This window comes from Corvus kubaryi, unplaced genomic scaffold (genome assembly GCF_017639235.1).
Source record: "Corvus kubaryi isolate FWS band 111438036 unplaced genomic scaffold, C.kubaryi_AGA036_p1.0 64999, whole genome shotgun sequence".
Classification (NCBI taxonomy): domain Eukaryota; kingdom Metazoa; phylum Chordata; class Aves; order Passeriformes; family Corvidae; genus Corvus; species Corvus kubaryi.
In genome coordinates this window covers 236347-253793 of record NW_024581680.1, presented here as the reverse complement: position 1 = coordinate 253793, position 17447 = coordinate 236347, and the positions used below count along the sequence as shown (strand labels likewise).

The window sequence follows — 17447 nt, the reverse complement described above, 5'->3', positions numbered from 1 at the left end:
CGAGAGCATTGTCCAAATGCTCCTTGAACTCTGTCAGGCTGGTGCTGTGACCACTTCCCTGCCTGAACACTCTCTGGGTGAAGAACCTTTTCCTGATATCCAACCTAAACCTCCCCTGACACAACTTCAGGCCATTCCCTTGGGTCCTGTCACTGGTCACCACAGAGAAGAGATCAGTGCTTGCCCCTCCTCTCCCCTTCACGAGGAAATTGTAACTGCAATGAGGTCTGCCTGACAGAGGGGTGTTTTGGGGAGCAGAGCGGCACAACTATTCATAGCCACCCCTGAACTGAGGCCAAGACTGGCACAAACTTCCTTCAGATTGAGGGAAATGGATGACAAATTTCAACTTGTTTGAAACAGCTATAGTGTCATGGCAGCAAGAGCTCTGCAGGCTGAAAGGTCTTTTGCTGTATTTTGGATAAGTTTTACAAAACCTGAATGAAAATCTGATCAACATCTAGTGAGTGCATTAGGAACCAGTGGGGGAGGTAAGATGGGGTGAGGTGGGGTGAGAAGAGAGAGAGACATCATGGGGCTCTCTTTCAATCTCAGTCAGAAAGACTTGACAACAACCAGTTTAATAAAATAACAGCTTCAGTAAGACAGAATAGGAAAAGGAGCAAAGTGACAATGAGCAAATCTTACAACCCATTCAGATGTTGGGAACTCTGAAATCACACAGCACTGGATGAAGCTCGGAAGGATTTTCCCATGGCACCCTGTGCTGAACAGATCTTGCCCATGAAGAGATGCTCTCCATTTTGGTCATTTGAGGTATTAGAGGACTTCCTCACAAGAAAACAACTTTACTCTTAAAGGACGCTCGCAGGAGAACTTTTGGCTGTACTGTACCAAATCACTAAAGGCTTACCAAACTAAAAAAGGAATCCCTTCACTTTTCATTTTCTATCCTCGGGATGAAAACCTGCAAATTTAAAACATCACACAGAGACTTAAGGAGAATGGAACATTATCTATTGAACAGAGAATTATCTATTGAAAAGTATTGTCCCGCTCAGGAGTTGCCTAATTATTCTCTAGAAATGGCTGTGCAGTATGGCATGTGATAGGACTGATGGCTGTGGTTGAGTGTCTGAGAGCTACTTACTATGGGAAAGTATTACAAAACTGTTAGAAATAATTTTCAGAGCTGTCAACATGATTTATTTCTGTCAGTACCTGTTTAGTTCATTCTCAGTTGGTCATCTATGGCAGGATGACAAAGGATTGGAGGGTAATACCCTTAAAAATTATGTTTTAACAATTGAATATTTTGACCTTTATGTATGCCAAAGCACAAAGAAACTGTTGTGCGAGAGACTCTCATTTGGAATTTGGATAAGAAACTCTTGTACTTTTAAGTCATTTTAGCTTAGCTAATATTGTTTCTGCTTGCAGTCTCATGGGTTGAACTACACCAGTTTAATCATAAACTTTATGTGGTTAAAAAATTTCTTGGCCACTGTATTTCATCATTGCTTCTTGGTTTTTGTTTTTGGTTGGGTTCTTTTTACATTGGGGTGTTGAAGATGGAAAAGGTGTCTGACATTACAGTTACCACTGCACCCCCAAACAGGGAAATATCTCCTTTTCCATGCTGTGAAGCTGGGTTTGGGTCTCCAGTTCAGCAGGAAGTCGTGCAGCACTCTCAGATGTTAGGCAGATTGGTGGTCCCAGGATTTCAATGCACATTATGCATTTTTATAATCCATCTCCCTTAGAATTTAAGAAAACAGCAAAATACAGGCAGCTTCTGCAAAAGCTATTCTGAATGATAATTCTTCCTTTCTACCTTTCCTTCTTTTTGTTTGTACCAAATTCTACTAACTTTAAGATTTAAATTTTTCAGTGTAGTAATAAAAAAGCATTATTATAGTTGTTGACCAAGAAAAGGCTCATGATGCTCTTGAATTTAATGAGAATGGTGATTGTTTTCCACCTCCTTTGAAAGAATGTTCTGAACAAAAAGGTCAACAAATCTCCCTTTAAGCACTGTTCTCCTTAAATTCTCCTTTGCTTGGTTTCATCCCCCTGGGCCTAGTCATACTTTCTTGTATTATCTTGAAGAAGTTTTCTCCTTCCTCAGTGTTCATCCTTCAAATACTTCTGGATGCCTGGCATATTCCCTCTAGCCAGTAAAAAGTCCCACCATAGTTATTTTGTGCTTTTAATCTTTCCTACTGAGTTCCTATGTTCAGTCCATGTGGAGTTAGACTATTATTTCAGTGATCCGAGAGGAATACATATAGTAATACTGAAAAACTAATATATTTCAAATCTTTCTTCAGCAAAAAGAGTTATAAGTTGCTGTTGGTAACACAACTATCTTCATGTTATTATGCTATTATATTCATGTTATTAATATGCAGTTGAGATTAATCACCTGATTTCTGTATGACTGGGTTATTTTATAATTTCTTTTCCAGTGTCACACAAACTATATTCCAGTTTGTGGATCAAATGGAGACACTTACCAAAATGAATGCTTCCTCAGGAGAGCTGCTTGCAAGCACCAGAAAGAGATAACAATGGTATCAAGAGGACCTTGTTATTCTGGTATGTAAAACATCATTTTGTGTCACTAATGAATGATGTTTTATGGTTAGCTCTTTAGTTTTGCCCTTAATTCCAGCAATTAAAATTTTGGTGCTTTTCATAGAATGAAATAATGTGGAAAGCCCAAGTCCTCTTTAGGAATAGAACCTTTTGCTAGATAAGAAGTCTGCTATATCTTCTGATATGCTAACAGATTAATAAATAAACATTACAAGTTGAAGTACTTTATCTGGGAAAATAGATTATGAATGCTTCTGTGGTGTTTATAGAGGAGCCTTGATATTCATCAAAAGGCTTTCAACAAATTTGGAGCAGACTCCAAATTAGCCATTTCTTTAGGACTTTTATTTTTTGGATATAAAGAATTAGTGTGACATCCAGCAAGTGACACTGATCATCCTGACTGCTGCTCTACCTGTATCCAAGGCATCATTTTCAGGTCATTACTCTGAAGATATGCAAAACTGACAAAATCATTCTACCTGACCTTTCTAATGCACTAGCCTTTTTTGTCTTTCCACACACTTAAAGCATAGATTTTCCTCATCTTTCAAATACATGGGGCAGGTTTTCTCTGTCTTGAATATTGCAACGTCCTCTTTGACACAGAAACTTTAGCCACCAGAGGTGTTCTGAACCTCTGGGTAGATTCAAAGCTGGTGAGACCAGACGCATGGCTGGCTTTCTCTGAATGAATAAATAACTCAGTAGTGCCAACAACTGCAATCTTTGGTACATAAATAAGACACAGAAAATATGAAGTTGTGGGACATCCCTCATCTTTGGATACAGAATAGCTACTCAGATTAATCTAAACAAAGTCACATCTATATGGTAGCCAAAAGCGTGACCATGGGTCAGATGCACACTCCTTGCTAACTTTATGTTGGTAATTGCAGTGACAATTTAGAGTTATCAGGCCTGGAGCTCACTGGTAGCTACAGCATCTTATCTAGAAATTAGAGTAAATGCACGTGCAGGATACCTAGTCCAAGCCCTTGCTGCTGCCAGTCCCAGTTACCTCATTTAAATGCAGCATGTTTCACACCAGCTGCTCTAAGGCCTTTGACTGCAGCACACACCTATACTGAGGTCTGCTCATGTTTACTGAGGTCCAAAACAATCTGTGTTGTTGGTCCTAATACAGAAGGAAGCCCATGTTTTGTGCCCAGCTCAGAAGCATAATTCCAGCATCCCTCAGGCAGATGACTGAATCTGCTGCCTTTCCCAATCTCCCACCTGTAAATTATGTGCAGATTCAGCAGAAAGAGGAAAAAAATGAAATCCAGTTTGGGAGGACTCACATATTACTATAACAACACCAATAAATATGAAGGTTTGAACTGAGGATGTATAAGTAAATGTTAAAGTATAAATATTTTTTAATTTCATGCCCTAATCATTTTACTAAATGGACACACAGCATGAAGGCTTCTTTCTCTCACTCAAACAAAATTCTAGGATAATGTTTTCGGAACAACAAAAAGTGTTTGTTTCTATGTGCATTCTACTCTACCAAGAAAAAGAAATTTCAAAATGAAAAATCGATTCTTCTCAACCTCAGTTTGCTGTCAGCTAATTACTACGTTATTCAGCTAGTATGGGAATTTTTTTTCAACCTTCCTCTCCTTTTCTTAAAGTCCTCCATAAAACCCAGGAAATGCAGCATAATTTTTAGCACTTAGTGTAGCAGATTAAGAAACATGCTGAAACACAGTGCTCCAGAAAGTACTGAAAACACATTTGTGAAACTGAGGTTGTGATTCAGGCTGCATACTGCACCTACACTGGTGCAACTTTAAGTGCCTCAGCAGAGGTCCACTAGAACAGTACCTGCTGCTCCCTGAGTGTCTGATGTGCTTCAAGTGGCGTGAAAATATTGGATGATAAAAGCCATCATCCAGAACCTCTCCATGCCCTGCCAAGATGGCAGCATATTTGTGCTCTTGATCTGTTACATGTATAATGGAGAATCAGATACTGAAATGAAAAAATATTTTGTAGACCCCCATAAATTTTCACTGGGTGCCTTTGAATTTGCTATTAAAGTGCTTTGTTCTAGGGCATCATTGGGAGACAAGTATAGATTCACTGGTCTCCTATCAGAGTTTTGTTTTTCAAAGCAAAGCTTCATCCTGGCGGGATGCACCCAAGACAATAGGATGAAATTCCTCCTTAGTGTTGTAACAACTGTTTAATTTTTAAAGTATATCAGACTTCTGAATCTCATACAGGAATGAAATATTTCCCATTTGCTAGGGATTGATACCTCCTGTAGCTACGGCACTGGAACAGACTATACTGAGTGATTTAGTCACTAAATCATTATTCTGTTTCTTGCCAGGTAATATTTTGGTTAAATTTTACAGACATAGGTGATTTGCAACGTATTTATTTATTTTGTTTGTTGGAAGGCTGTCAGAGTTTCAAGATTCTAAAATAAGCAGTGTTTAAAAAAGAGTCAATTATAGGTGCTTTAGGAATAAACAAAATGCAATTTTTGACATTAAAAATGGTTGATTAGAGAAATGAAAGAGAATGTATGGTTGAAATTTTGAGTCTGCATATACAGGTTTTAATACTGATTTTGACTGCTGCCAGATTTATATTATATGCACATGAAATTGTAACCACACAGTGATGTAGTACTTGATTAAACTTGCAGTTTCTCAATGTACTGTATATATTTTGAAGCCATAGTCCATTGTTTTCTGTTGGGATTTCTAAGTTTAAAAAAAAAAAAAAAGGAGAATAAAGCTATTTGCAGAAGTAGAAACAGACACAGGAATTATTCTCTTAGGAGTGGCTTATAGAAGGGTCTGCTTGCTTAAAATTTGTTAGTGGACTGTTTGCCCTTCTGTTTGTACTTAGCAGTTTGGAGCTGCTGCCCTAAATGGGGAAGAGATGGGTTCAATTTTCATGCCAGTTTGAGTTAAAAGCCATCCCTCCTGAATGAGAGAGGCTGCAAGAGTTTTTGGGTTTGGGGAGTTTTTCTGCCTCTGCACCAAAGCAGACCCACAGTACAGAAATGGCTCCTGTTCAGAAAGAACAAAAAAGGAGATTCTGACTGTAGCTGAGTGCTTACAGCATCCAGATGCTGTGTCAGATCCAAGTCCTTCTTTGTGTATTTTATCCAGAAACTCCTTCATGGATAAAAGCAGCTCGCAGCGGAAGCCTGTATATTTGTGTATTAGCATATTTTTATAGAATCATGGAACGGTTTTGTTTGGAAGGGACTTCAAAGATAATCCAGTTCCCACCTCATGGCCCTGGGTATAGATATATTCCATTAGACCAAGTTGTTCAGAGCTCCATTCAGCTGGGCCTTGAACACCTTCAGGGATGGAGCATCCACAATTTCTCTGGAGTGCCAGTGCCTCACAGTAGAATTTCTTTCTAATATCTAATCTAAACCTACTGTCAGCTGGAATCCATTCCCCTTTATCCTGTCACTACATCCCTTGCACAAAGTCCCTCTCCATCTTTCTTGTAGGCTCCCTTCAGGAACTGGAAGGCTGAAATTAGGTCACCCCAAAGCCCCATCTTTTCCAGGCTGAACAAACCCAATTCTCTCAGCCTTTCTTCACAGGAGAGGTGCTCCATGCCTCTAATGATCTTGATGGTCCTTCTCTGGACTCAGTCCAATAGGTTCGCATCCTTTCTGTGTTGGGGACCTGTGAGCTGGATGCAGCATTCCAGGTAGAGTCTCAGGAAAGTGGAGCAGAGAAGGAGAATCCCCTCCCTCACCCTGCTGGCCACACTGCTTTGGTTGCAGCCCAGGACACCTTTGGCTTTCTGGGCTGCCAGTGCACAGTGACAGTTCATGTCCAGCTTCTCATCCACCAGCATTCCCAAGTCTTCATCTGGGCTGTTCTCAATCTTTATAAGTCTACTTGAAAAAGGGTGGCTTAAGTAAAGGTAGAGGTCAATCACTCCTTCTCTAATTACTGACCAGTGGCTGGGGGAATGCTGTTTGTGCCCAGCATCTTCACCTGTTTGGGCATCTTTCTTGACAGATCTTGGTGCATGAAGGCAACTTTTGAAAACCCTGAATTCATTAAGGGCCTGAAAAGAGCAGGGCTGCTTGTCCAAGTAAGCTGGAAAAAAACGCTACTCTTTTAACCAGCAGCTGCCTGGGAAAATCTAGCCAAGGCTCAGGGAAAAAAACAAGCAGGAACACTGGCTTAGTTTAGCATGGTTACCCTGGAGACTAGCATCCTAGCACAGCTCCCAGGGAAAAGTTGAAAATGATACAGTGTTCTAGAGGATACACTTCTTTTTCTTTTTAATCGCTTTTTGAGAACTGAAAGTCCAGAGAAGTGGAAATGAATCTATCTTGCTGCTATGATGTCCTGCCAAGTGGACTTCATGTATATCAAGCCAATGATCTATAGAGAGGAGTGGTCTGAGCATCAGCTCTATGATTTACAGGGCACTCTCCAAGTGTGTGGCTGTACCAGCCCTGCCCCACACACACAGGACACAGCCAGAGCCCCTCAGCTGGGGCTGAGCAGCATTTCTCACCTTAGGGCTGAATGCACAGGGGAAAACAGTCAAGGGAGTGGGAGTTGGAAACAAAAATATGGAACAAGTCAAGCTTCTTTGAGACATTTTACCCTTTGTCTTTCATATGAGTTACATGTTGGACTTGCTCCTGTTTGTATGTCAGCTTCCTCTCCCCCAAAACAGCTGATGACACAATTTCACCACCGCAAATAAGCCTATATATTAACTCATATAAGTAAATTATACTCCTTCAAGTTTCTTAATGAAGCAATACTGCATCATAAGGCATATTTCTCAGTGACTCAACAATGACATTTTATATGGGATTGTCTGCTTTGTCAGTAAAGTGGGTCACTATCAATGGAAAAACAAACCTGCCTGTTTTTGCACTAATTTCTGTAAGGTAAGAAGCTCGGCCTGTTAGACACCAAGTAGTGGCATAGGAGAAAAGAAAGGAAAATTAAAGTGAAAGAAAAACAAATCTCTATTCCTGATACTCCATGTGACAGGAGATTATTTTCAATGTGTGAAGTGACCCAGTAACGTGGAATTTCACACTTTCATCCACGCACTAGAGGGAATTATTCTTAGAAATACAGCTCCTTAAAGAAAAGCAGGGGAGGGAACTGAGCAAACAGAGCGTTTGGTTTTTCCTCTGATGTGAACAACGACCTCATGTGTGGAGGAAGTAAGATTCCCACTCCTCTCTCTGTCTGGCCTCCTTCTTCTTTCAGTTTTTTTGCAAATAAATTCAGCTGCCTTCTCCATCACCAAAGCAGGCATGAAAGGAGAGATGTGGGATGAGCAGAGTGTGTGCTCTGCTCCTCTCCTCAGCTTCCAGAGAAGCTAATCTAATGGGAATGGGGAACAAGTCACAGAGAGTAGTTGCCATTCCATTCTCTCCTCTCCTCCTCCTTTGAGCAGGAAAGACAGAAAGTTTTGTGACTCAGAACATGTGTTTGAGGGCTTGTCTTTACTGCCGTGCAAGCTGAAGCCTGTGCAGAGTGCTGCCCAGCAGGATGTGCATGCAAAGTCCCTAAACAGCTCCACAGTGCTCTGAAGTAGAGTTAGTTGGCCGGGGGTGGTGAAGAAGCTCAAGTCCTGCTGACACTTGAACTGCTAATGCAAATGGGATCCAGTCGAAAGCTGTCACTCCTCAGATGCTAATCCAGTCAGTCAAATGTCAATGAAATAACTATGCCATTAGAGCATCTTTATGTGAAGTGACTGACGCAGCTGAGAGAAGCTATTTTGTCATTAGATTACTTAAATCAGCTTTACTTGGAGGATTAGTTGTCTTCTGGAGGTACTTCTGCAGTCAGGTGATCAATGTGTTACTCCTTGAAGTACCATTCCCAGGGCTAGAGGGTAAGGAAAAATAAACATTCCCAAAATCGGACTTTGTACTCTTCATGTCTTTTGGGTTTAACAAGTTTTAATCTCTAGCAGTTGAAAAGAGGCTAGGAAAGCAATTTAGTTTCAGTATTGAATAATGCTGTTCCTTGAGTAACATCTTGACAGGGAAGAGAGACTCGGGCACAGTGAGTATGGATAGACCATATTAGAGGATGCCAGACCTTATGTGGGATGTTTGTTTTTACAGCCAGCTCATGAAATATAACATCTGTGTCATGTTTTACAGTGACAAGTTCCTGAACAAACAGCTGCTCCTGGAGCAATATTTTCATTTGCTTTCTTGTTTTTTTCTCTCCCTCTGTTTCTTTTTCAGATAATGGCTCTGGGTCAGGAGAAGGAGGTGAGTACCAAACTTTGCTTATATTTGCTTTTGGCCTTTCTTTTTAACTAATGTGTGTCAGTTTTATACACATAATATATACACATGGCTACTGTATACCACATGAATTGTGGGAAAATTATGGCACTTAAAATAAGCTTTAATGTCGCAGTGTTATTGGACCATCTCAGAACAGTACTGGTAGAGGAATAGGTTGTAGTGTGCATTTGACCAATATTGTTGTTTCAGATTTGACCTATATAATTTTTCATTTGTTACCAGCAATATAGTGCAATATTTAGATCCCTATTTCACCTGTATTTCTCTCCAGAAAATGTCCATTCACAATAAATTTCTTACAATGCTTTTCCTTGCATTCATTTCCTTCACGTCTAAAGTATCTATTTAGTTATTACCTTATGCTTGGTAAAGCTTGTTGCCTAAAATATATAAAAATTGCATTATGATATCTGTTTATATAAAATATTTTACATGTTTATGTTCAAAGCTGTATATTCAAAGAGGGAATGTAGCACAGCTGGTAGTGGTAGAACTGCTCCTATCTTTCAACATATCTTAATCTTCTTCCAAGGATTAAAAAAAGATTATCTTAATTCTGTCTTTGATATTACTAGCAAGAATACATATAGAATGAAAAATGTGAGACACAGATATATACAGACACAGAAAAACTGTTTTGCTTTTAGGCTTTGGTAGTATTAAGAAGGTGTTGCATTTCATACTGATGGCACTGAGTTTTAAAGTACTGTAAATCTTGTATAGTTCTATGAAAATGTGTTTTTGTGGAAAACCATCAATGGCATCACAGTGTAACTAAATGTAACAGCTACCTTTTCAAAAATCAGGAGCTAGCTGCCTCTTTTTTCCTGTATGGAGGTGAAGGGGAGGCATTTCCCTCCCCCTTAATAAGATGCTATCAGTAAATTCCTGGGCTGCTGCTAGGACAGGGCCATTCTCACCTTTGTTTGTTTTGGGGCACTGTCTGAAGGAAAAATTTTCTGCTCAAACATTTCCTCTTCTTACCCCACAGGTGACTTTTCTGGTGCTTCACACTCTTTCCCCAGCTCAGTTTGCTTCTCTTTTCCCCTTTGTTAACAGGAATAACCCAGTTATTCCTGGGTTATTTGTTAACTGGGAATAACCCAGTCTGTTATTCCACTACAGATGCTCCCTGCAAGCTGAGCTTTCTGGCCTTGGTACTGCTATGCAGTTCTTGCAGGAGACAGATGACAGTAATTTAGTTCATGCTTCACTTTTACTTTTATAACAGTTTTAGAAAAATTTGAATGCCGTTGAGATTAGTTGGGTTTGGGTTTTTTCAGCATTTTCCAGATGCATACAAAAATCCCCTTTAAAGTCCCTTGTAATTGTTACTGTGTTGGTTTGGAAGAGATTGGCAGCCAACTGATAGATGTCAGGATTTTTTGGGTAGCTTTATGAGCAGTTTGGAAAAGCATAGGCCAGAACATGCTGTGTTTTGTTGTCTGCTCACTGGAGAGGTGAAAGGTTCACATTCAAATACACTTGTTGCTTGATTTGAGGCAGGAGGCTGAACCCAAATCTACCTGTGGGGATAAGAGAGGCTCAAATGGGTTTCCCTTTGTCATTGCTGTTCTTTTTGTTCTCACTTGAAATGTTCATTGAGCCTGGGACAAAGAGATGGAGAGGAAGGATTCGTGCTATGGAAAGGCTTTGTTAGCTGGGGCTCAGCATGCCAGTGCACTTGAATTATTTATGCAAAATTGAATGCCATAGGCTTAGGAGGTTTGGTGGTCCCTTGATACCCTGCAGAAGTAGTTGGTGTGGGAGGTGGAATATGTAGATTCAGTTCACTTCAGGCATAAAGAATTGAATCTGGTTCCCTTGGCCCCAGGTGAGTTTCTGCACTGCCTGGGTATTGAATTAAGAAGGAACAATGTACCTACTCTGTCCTCCAGCAGTTTTGTGACATTAGCCCTTCTTTTATTGGGGTTTCTTTTGAGTGCCTTTGGGCCAACTGAAATGTTCCTTCTTCTGTTCAGTATGAAAACAGTTGGGTTTAGTTCTCAATTTTAGGTTAAGAAAAAGAAAATTTAAACAATGAGAAATTGAATATCCTGCTTGGCTCTTCTTCCTTTTTTTTAAATACATCGGAGGCTATTTGTGACACAGTGAATTATTCCTGTCCCTGTGCATCTTCCTCGCTGAACTGGGTGTTGAGTAATACTTCTGTGGGACAGTTGGTTAGTCTTCAGCATGTTGAGTCATTTTCTGTGTCTGAAAGCAATCCTTCAAAGGATGGAATCCACTGTTGCTTTGGTTATTGAACTCTGCTCTGGCTGAAAATTCAAGGATACTTTCATATCTGGAATTTGTTTAGGTCCATAATTCAAGTAGCTGTAAAAGTGTGACATGAAATCATTAAAACCCAAAAGGATTTATTGCAATTTAAAGGAATTTAGAATTAAAACCAAACTTCTAGAAGAGTGATGAACATACTGAGGATGGAGATGCATTGTTTAGAATCCAAACAAGAACAAAGGATACGAACCCAGGCAGAGGGTAGAGGTGCTCTACAATGCCCTCCACAGTCCTGCCTCCCTGGTTGTTTCAGCTATGGGACTGTCTGCTGCAGAACTGCATCCTGGCCCAGCCTTCTCCATTTCCTTTTGGCGGAACTCAGGATATACTGAGATATAATAATCACCCATGCCGAAATGTTTAATCTCATACTCTTGGATAAGGGTGCTCCAATGGGAACCTAATTCCCTGGGGAGCCTCTGTGCCCTACCGGTTAGGTACAGCTACTGCTTGGAAGCACAAGGAACCTTCAAGGGAGATGGAAAAATGCAAGGATGAGAGAGAACCAGCAAGCAAGCAAACATACTGGCTTAGAGACTTGTGTTTTCTTCCTAGGATTTGCATTTCCAGATGTTGATCACAGAATCAGTGTTCGCTGTGTTTCTTAAACATGCAATTAGTGTGATTGTGTATGCACCAGTGATGCTTGCACACATGGAATGGATGAGCACAGCTGCTTGTGTGCATTCAGGAAGCATCGCAAGTGCTGTGCAGATGCCCTGCTTGCTTGCTGGTGGATTTTTAAGAAAGTACTGGGAAAGCATCAGAGTTGTGTTTTTCAGTTGCTATAGCTCTGCCTGAGACAGTCTCTACTGCTGAAATAAGCTGTTGGCCTCATGTTTATTTAAGATTTGTGCTACTGATTCACACTGTTCTTTTTCATTATCTGCATTTCATTGCAGAACAATCTCATTAATGATTCTGAGACCTGACTGCATGCAGATTCTCCCTCCTACTCCAAAACTGTATGATGTTAATGCATTCATTTCTACGTTAAGAAAAAAAAAATAGATTTAGAAACAATTCAAAAATCCAGAAAAGTCCTCTTCCTCAAAGTTAGTTTCAGACAATATCTTCCCTTAGAAGTCATCATGTGCTACAAGAAAAAACAACTAAAGACGGTGGAAGTACTGGTTCAGGTTCTCCACAAATCATGTTTACTGCTAAAAAGATACTAGGTTTTAGGAAAAGAATTAAGAGTGGGAGAATTTTTTCAGCATGCCTGAATGAGATGAAGCAATATAATTTTTAAGGATGACACAATTGTCTAGTTGCCCTCTGACATTCTGAATGAGCTAGTTCCATTTCTATGCTCTGTTAGCATTGATTTGTAATAAAATTACCCATTTTTGTAATTTCAGAAGTCTGAAACTTCAATTAACATAATAAAAATTGTAGTTATGAAACCAAGCAGTAGGTCATTTGTGGCAATAGGTATCCCAAGCCACTTCTAAGAAGAATATATGAATGTTAATTCAGAAATGAGAGAAATTTCAAAACCCTCAGTATTCTACCATTATGTTTCACCCCTGCAGAAGGCAATGTCAGAGAGCAGAGACTCAGACTTTAAAGAGTTGCTTAGCTGGGGTCATGGCTGAAGACGGTGGGATCCTTTAAACTTGCATCTAAGATGTGGGCTTCTCTCTCTATTCTCATATGAATCATTCTGCATTTTCCCTGTTCTGAAGAATACAGTCATAAAATTAGGCCCTTTGTTTAATCAATGTTTTGTTAGAGTTTGGGGCAGAACTGGGGAAGGAGCAGGTACAGACTCAGATTTGTGTTCATCTCCGCCTGCTGTAAATTGCAACACTATTTGACCTGCTGGATGTATTTCCACAACTTGTAGATTGGAGCACAAAAAATGATTCTCAGACTGTCACATGTGCATAAAGAGGTAGATTGCCAGCTTACAGCTGTGACTTTGTGATATAGTAAGGCCTTTGCAAGAACGCGTTGAAAACCATCAGCATTTGTTACATACACCATGAAAGAGCTAACAAATGGTAAAGGCTTTTCAAGCCAGCCTCTCAGAAACAAATCACTGTCCTAGAAGAGGCAGGTTCTGTGCTCTAGTAATCAGCCAACAAGGGTGAGATTTCTAAATGTCCTACTATGCCCATAACATTAATTTTTAATCCGTTTTGTTCAGTGTTTGTCTGTGTACCTGAGCAAAATGCCCTTTTGATATTAAAAAAGTTGTAATGGTAGTTAGACAGATGGCACCCAATCATTTCAGCCTTTTCAGCTAAGTAAATAGCATGCTTGCAATACATATAGCTAAGTTAATTATTATGAAAATAATTTGTTTTGAATTTCTAATCCCTCTGAAATTTAATAACTGAAGTATCTTGTGATGAACGTCTAGCAGATTGCATTTAGTAATTAATAAATTGATATACAGTATGTGCTTTTTAGCAGGCTGCCATCTGTTCCTTCCCCTCACTGGGGACAACACTTATCCAGTAATTGTCACACAGTCAGGGTGGAATAAACACATACAATTTAGAGCCTCGAATATTTTCTATTTTAATTTGTAATAGTGCTACTGATTTGTTTTAATGTATTTTAATATGACTTGCGTAAACTTGACGGTGATTAGCACCCTGGATAGGAGGTAGCATCACGTCTTTTACCTATTTAATGGTGTGTGACTTAGAAAGATTTAAGTGCGGGTTCCATCACGTGGCTTGTCACTGAGTATCACTTTAGCTGCAAATAGCCCTATATATTTCTGTCAAGATCCTACTCGATGTAGGTAAAATTAACACTGAAATAAAACAAGCAAGAATTGCTGTTTTTTCAGCAAAGGTTCATAAAGGCAGAGGCGAAGGGCCTGAATGTTCAGGCTTTGTGTTTGTGGAGACTTATTCTAAGTAGGTTTTTCAGGGATGTTGGAGCATGCTTGGAAGGATGCTGGGGCTAGAGGTACATAAAGACAGATTCCTTTTCCCTCTTGCACAGGATAGGTAGCAAATGAGGATGGATTCATCTCATATACCCTGCACTGGTCCTGCAGAAAGGCGTCCAGTGTGTTCATGAAATTGTGGGACACCTCCCTTGGCATCTGGTGACTTTCATGTTCTCTGTTTTCCACCATCATCTAGTCATGCTTAATTTCCCTGGTGCTTACTCTGAAGCTGTTGTGTCTTCCCTTGGAGAAAAAATGAGTTAGCTGCATTTGAAGCAGCGCACTGGAGTGAATGGGTACTCGAGTTCTCCAGCTGGAGGTTTCTGCAGTGTGAAAGCTGATCCAGTCTTGCAATATGCCAGCTTTTCCTACCACTATCCATGGTGTCATATGCACAGAAGCAAACCAGAAGTTCCAGCTCTCAGGTGTGTGAAATACCTATCACCTAACAAGGGCAGTGGTGGTGGGTTCTTACAGTGCGTGTCCTCACGTCCTTTGCTTGTAAGTGTACACATTGTCATTATCATAAGCACTGGGCCAGCCTGTCACCTTGGCTGGGTTGTGATTAGGGAATCAATCTTCAAACTGCCCTCCTCCAGGCACCTCAATTGTAAGTAGACCCAGCATCCTCCTGTTAAGCCTGTAATGCCCCTTCTTGCAAAATCCAATTCCAAAGGCTGGTGCCTTTCCTGAAGCATGCTTGAAGCTGCAGTGTATGGTCCACACTGCACACGGAAAGGATCTTTCAGCCAGGTATAGATGTCTGCTGTGCCAAGCCAGGCTTTGCTTCTAGGCCAGCTGGGTGGTTGGATAAGAGAGCAGGACCTTCCATACTGCCAAATACTGCTTTTGCATACGATCCAGCAGCGTAGTCAAGAGAATTCAAGACATCATTTGCCAAAAATTTGGGAGAGCTAAGAGTAGTGTTGTCTTTAAATGTATACTTACAGCCAAAAAGAGCAGGTTTGCAACTTTTTTTCAAATTATGGGAGCAATCTCCATTTTAACTAAGTGCGTCATTAAAGTTGCCCTAAAAGTTAATGGAATGTAGGATAAGTCACTAAGCTCTGGAATGAATTGCAGTCCTTAATGTGCAGTTCTGTGGACTGTGGTATTTTGAGAGGAATTTCCAGTGCTAGCCCTACTGAGGGAATCACAGGGTAGGGGTTCTTTTGTACTTTGGGCTGCAGAAGAGGATTTGCTGTGGCCCTTCCTATTTTTTCAAAATCTTTTTGAGATTAGTTGATCCCATGGGATACAGTAGAAATGATTATGATCCCAAACCAGGTACGAATTGATTTTCAGAGGGGCTTTTCTAGGCAAAGGAATTCTATCTGTACATGGCTACTGAGGAGTTGCAGCTCCCCCCTCTTCACTGGGAACAGTGATAAATACAAATATACAGCATAGCTCCCTTTCCAAGCCATGCCTTCAGACAAACCTAGCTTCACCTTGACACAGATGGATACTTTTGCTTCAAGCCTGATTGAAAGCCCTCAGCAGAAACCCAGCCACATTACCGTTGTAGGAGCACACAAATGAGTTGCTGAGGGAAGCAATTTACTGCTGCCCAGTTCCTCTAGAGCTGCTGTCCATTGGCAGGCTCCTACCCTGCAGCTCCTAAGATACAGCTGGCCATCTTCTGCAGAGGAATGATGACTCAAGCAGAAGTGTTAGGGAGCACAGCTCAGAGAGACAACTGGGAGTCACTGATCCTTTCTTTGTGCCTTGTTTCTTTTGAAGGACAGAGCATTAATGAGGCGCTGCCCTGAAACATGTAAGGAAGCTGAAAAGAGAGGGAAAATGAGCTTTCACTCAACATCAAATTAATATGTCAAGAACAGGATTAATCAAGATACCAACAAAACCAAGAAGAAGAAATTCTGTAATCATCTATATAGCAATATTAGAAGCTTGCATAATAAACAAGAGGAGCCTGAATTGCTCATTTGGGAGCATATTTTGACCTAATTGTTATTACTGAAACCTGCTGGGAAGATCTGATTGATTGGAATATTAAAATTAATGCCTACAACCTATGTAGGAACAATCAAATGTGGGGGAGAAAGGAGGAGAGAGAGGCAATTTGTCGAGGGATATATTGCCTGTTTGAAGACATTTACACCAGAGAAACATGCTCTCAAATATTAATGGGTTAACATATTTTAACAGAGTACCGGTGTACAAGTCTGCTATCAATTCAGGTTGAAAAACAACATTCATCTACTCTTATTGGTGGGAAAAGTTGTTTTCTTGAAGGACTTGCCTTGGCTCCAGCCAGGACAACTATCATTTTGGCAGTAGCCAGGAGGGGACAAGGCCAGGACCAAGAAGTTATGCTGTACCACCTCACATCATCGCTAGGGGCAAGGAAAAGGGATCTTTTTCTGGAAGGAATGGCTCTTTTCTGGTCGAGGCAGCATGGCTGCAGTCCAGTTGAGCTCTGCAGTGAACATTTTGGCTTGTGAATCACTCTCTCTTCTGTGCACTTTTGTTATTAATATTGTTGCTGTTACTATTCTTTTCTTATCTCATTGCTGTTTCCAGTAAATTGTTCTTACTTCAGCCTGTGAGTTTTACCTTTTGTGCCTCCAGTTTGCCACTTCATCCCACCAAAGGGGCAAAGGGGAGGGGAGAGCAGAGGAGCCAGAGAGCAGCACATGGATTGGAGATTCTCGCTGGGGACACTGGATGGGGAGTACCATTCCTAAACCACAACAGGACTTCAGTCTATATTATACACAGCGTCTAATGCTTCTACTATCAAAACATAATGCAGCCAGTAGTGAAAGATGCTTCTGAAAATTGTAGGTGACCTATATACATGAGGTCCAGCAAATTCTGATCAAGAAAAAACCAAAAAGTCACACTTTTTTAAAAACAAACCTAATTTTAAAAGGTAGAGAAAGCAATTTTAGGATGAGGAGAAAAGGAAAGAAAGGGAATTTTACATCAAATAGTATGTAGAAACAATGAACAAGTAGTTATGGGCTATGTTTCTGAAAATAAAAAGGTGTTGGGGCATTCACAGGGAGCAGAACCAGAGCTCAGGAGGAAAAGTGTGTATGTTGCATGTGTGCGTGTGTGTGTGTGGTATGTTACTTCTTTTGCTCCACTGCAAAATTGAAATGCTAGTAGTGCAGCAAAAGGGCCAGTAAAGCATTCTGGTTGCATTTGCAGTCAAGTCAGATAGTATAAATGGGGTATGATGAAATGGTTTCCATGCTAGGGGTACCATAGAAGGATATTAAGAACCAAATGTTGAAGAGGTATTCTGTAACCAGCAGGTCTGCCAGGTTTGCTGCTGAAAGCTTTAAAATGGATGGTAAAGAATTCTTTAGGTTGTTGATGACTTTTTTGTCTCTTTTTCTTCAG

The 17447-nt window shown here is 40.4% G+C and overlaps 1 protein-coding gene across 3 annotated transcripts in view; it reads left to right on the top strand.

The window, feature by feature from the left end:
- LOC121672837 (tomoregulin-1-like) overlaps positions 1-17447 on the top strand; it is a 111491-nt gene that overhangs the window by 68642 nt on the left and 25402 nt on the right. For all 3 annotated transcript variants that reach the window (XM_042045741.1, XM_042045742.1, XM_042045740.1), the window contains exons 3-4: positions 2430-2559; positions 8795-8821. In XM_042045741.1, the coding sequence (XP_041901675.1) occupies positions 2430-2559; positions 8795-8821 (157 nt within the window). The remainder of the gene's footprint in view (positions 1-2429; positions 2560-8794; positions 8822-17447) is intronic.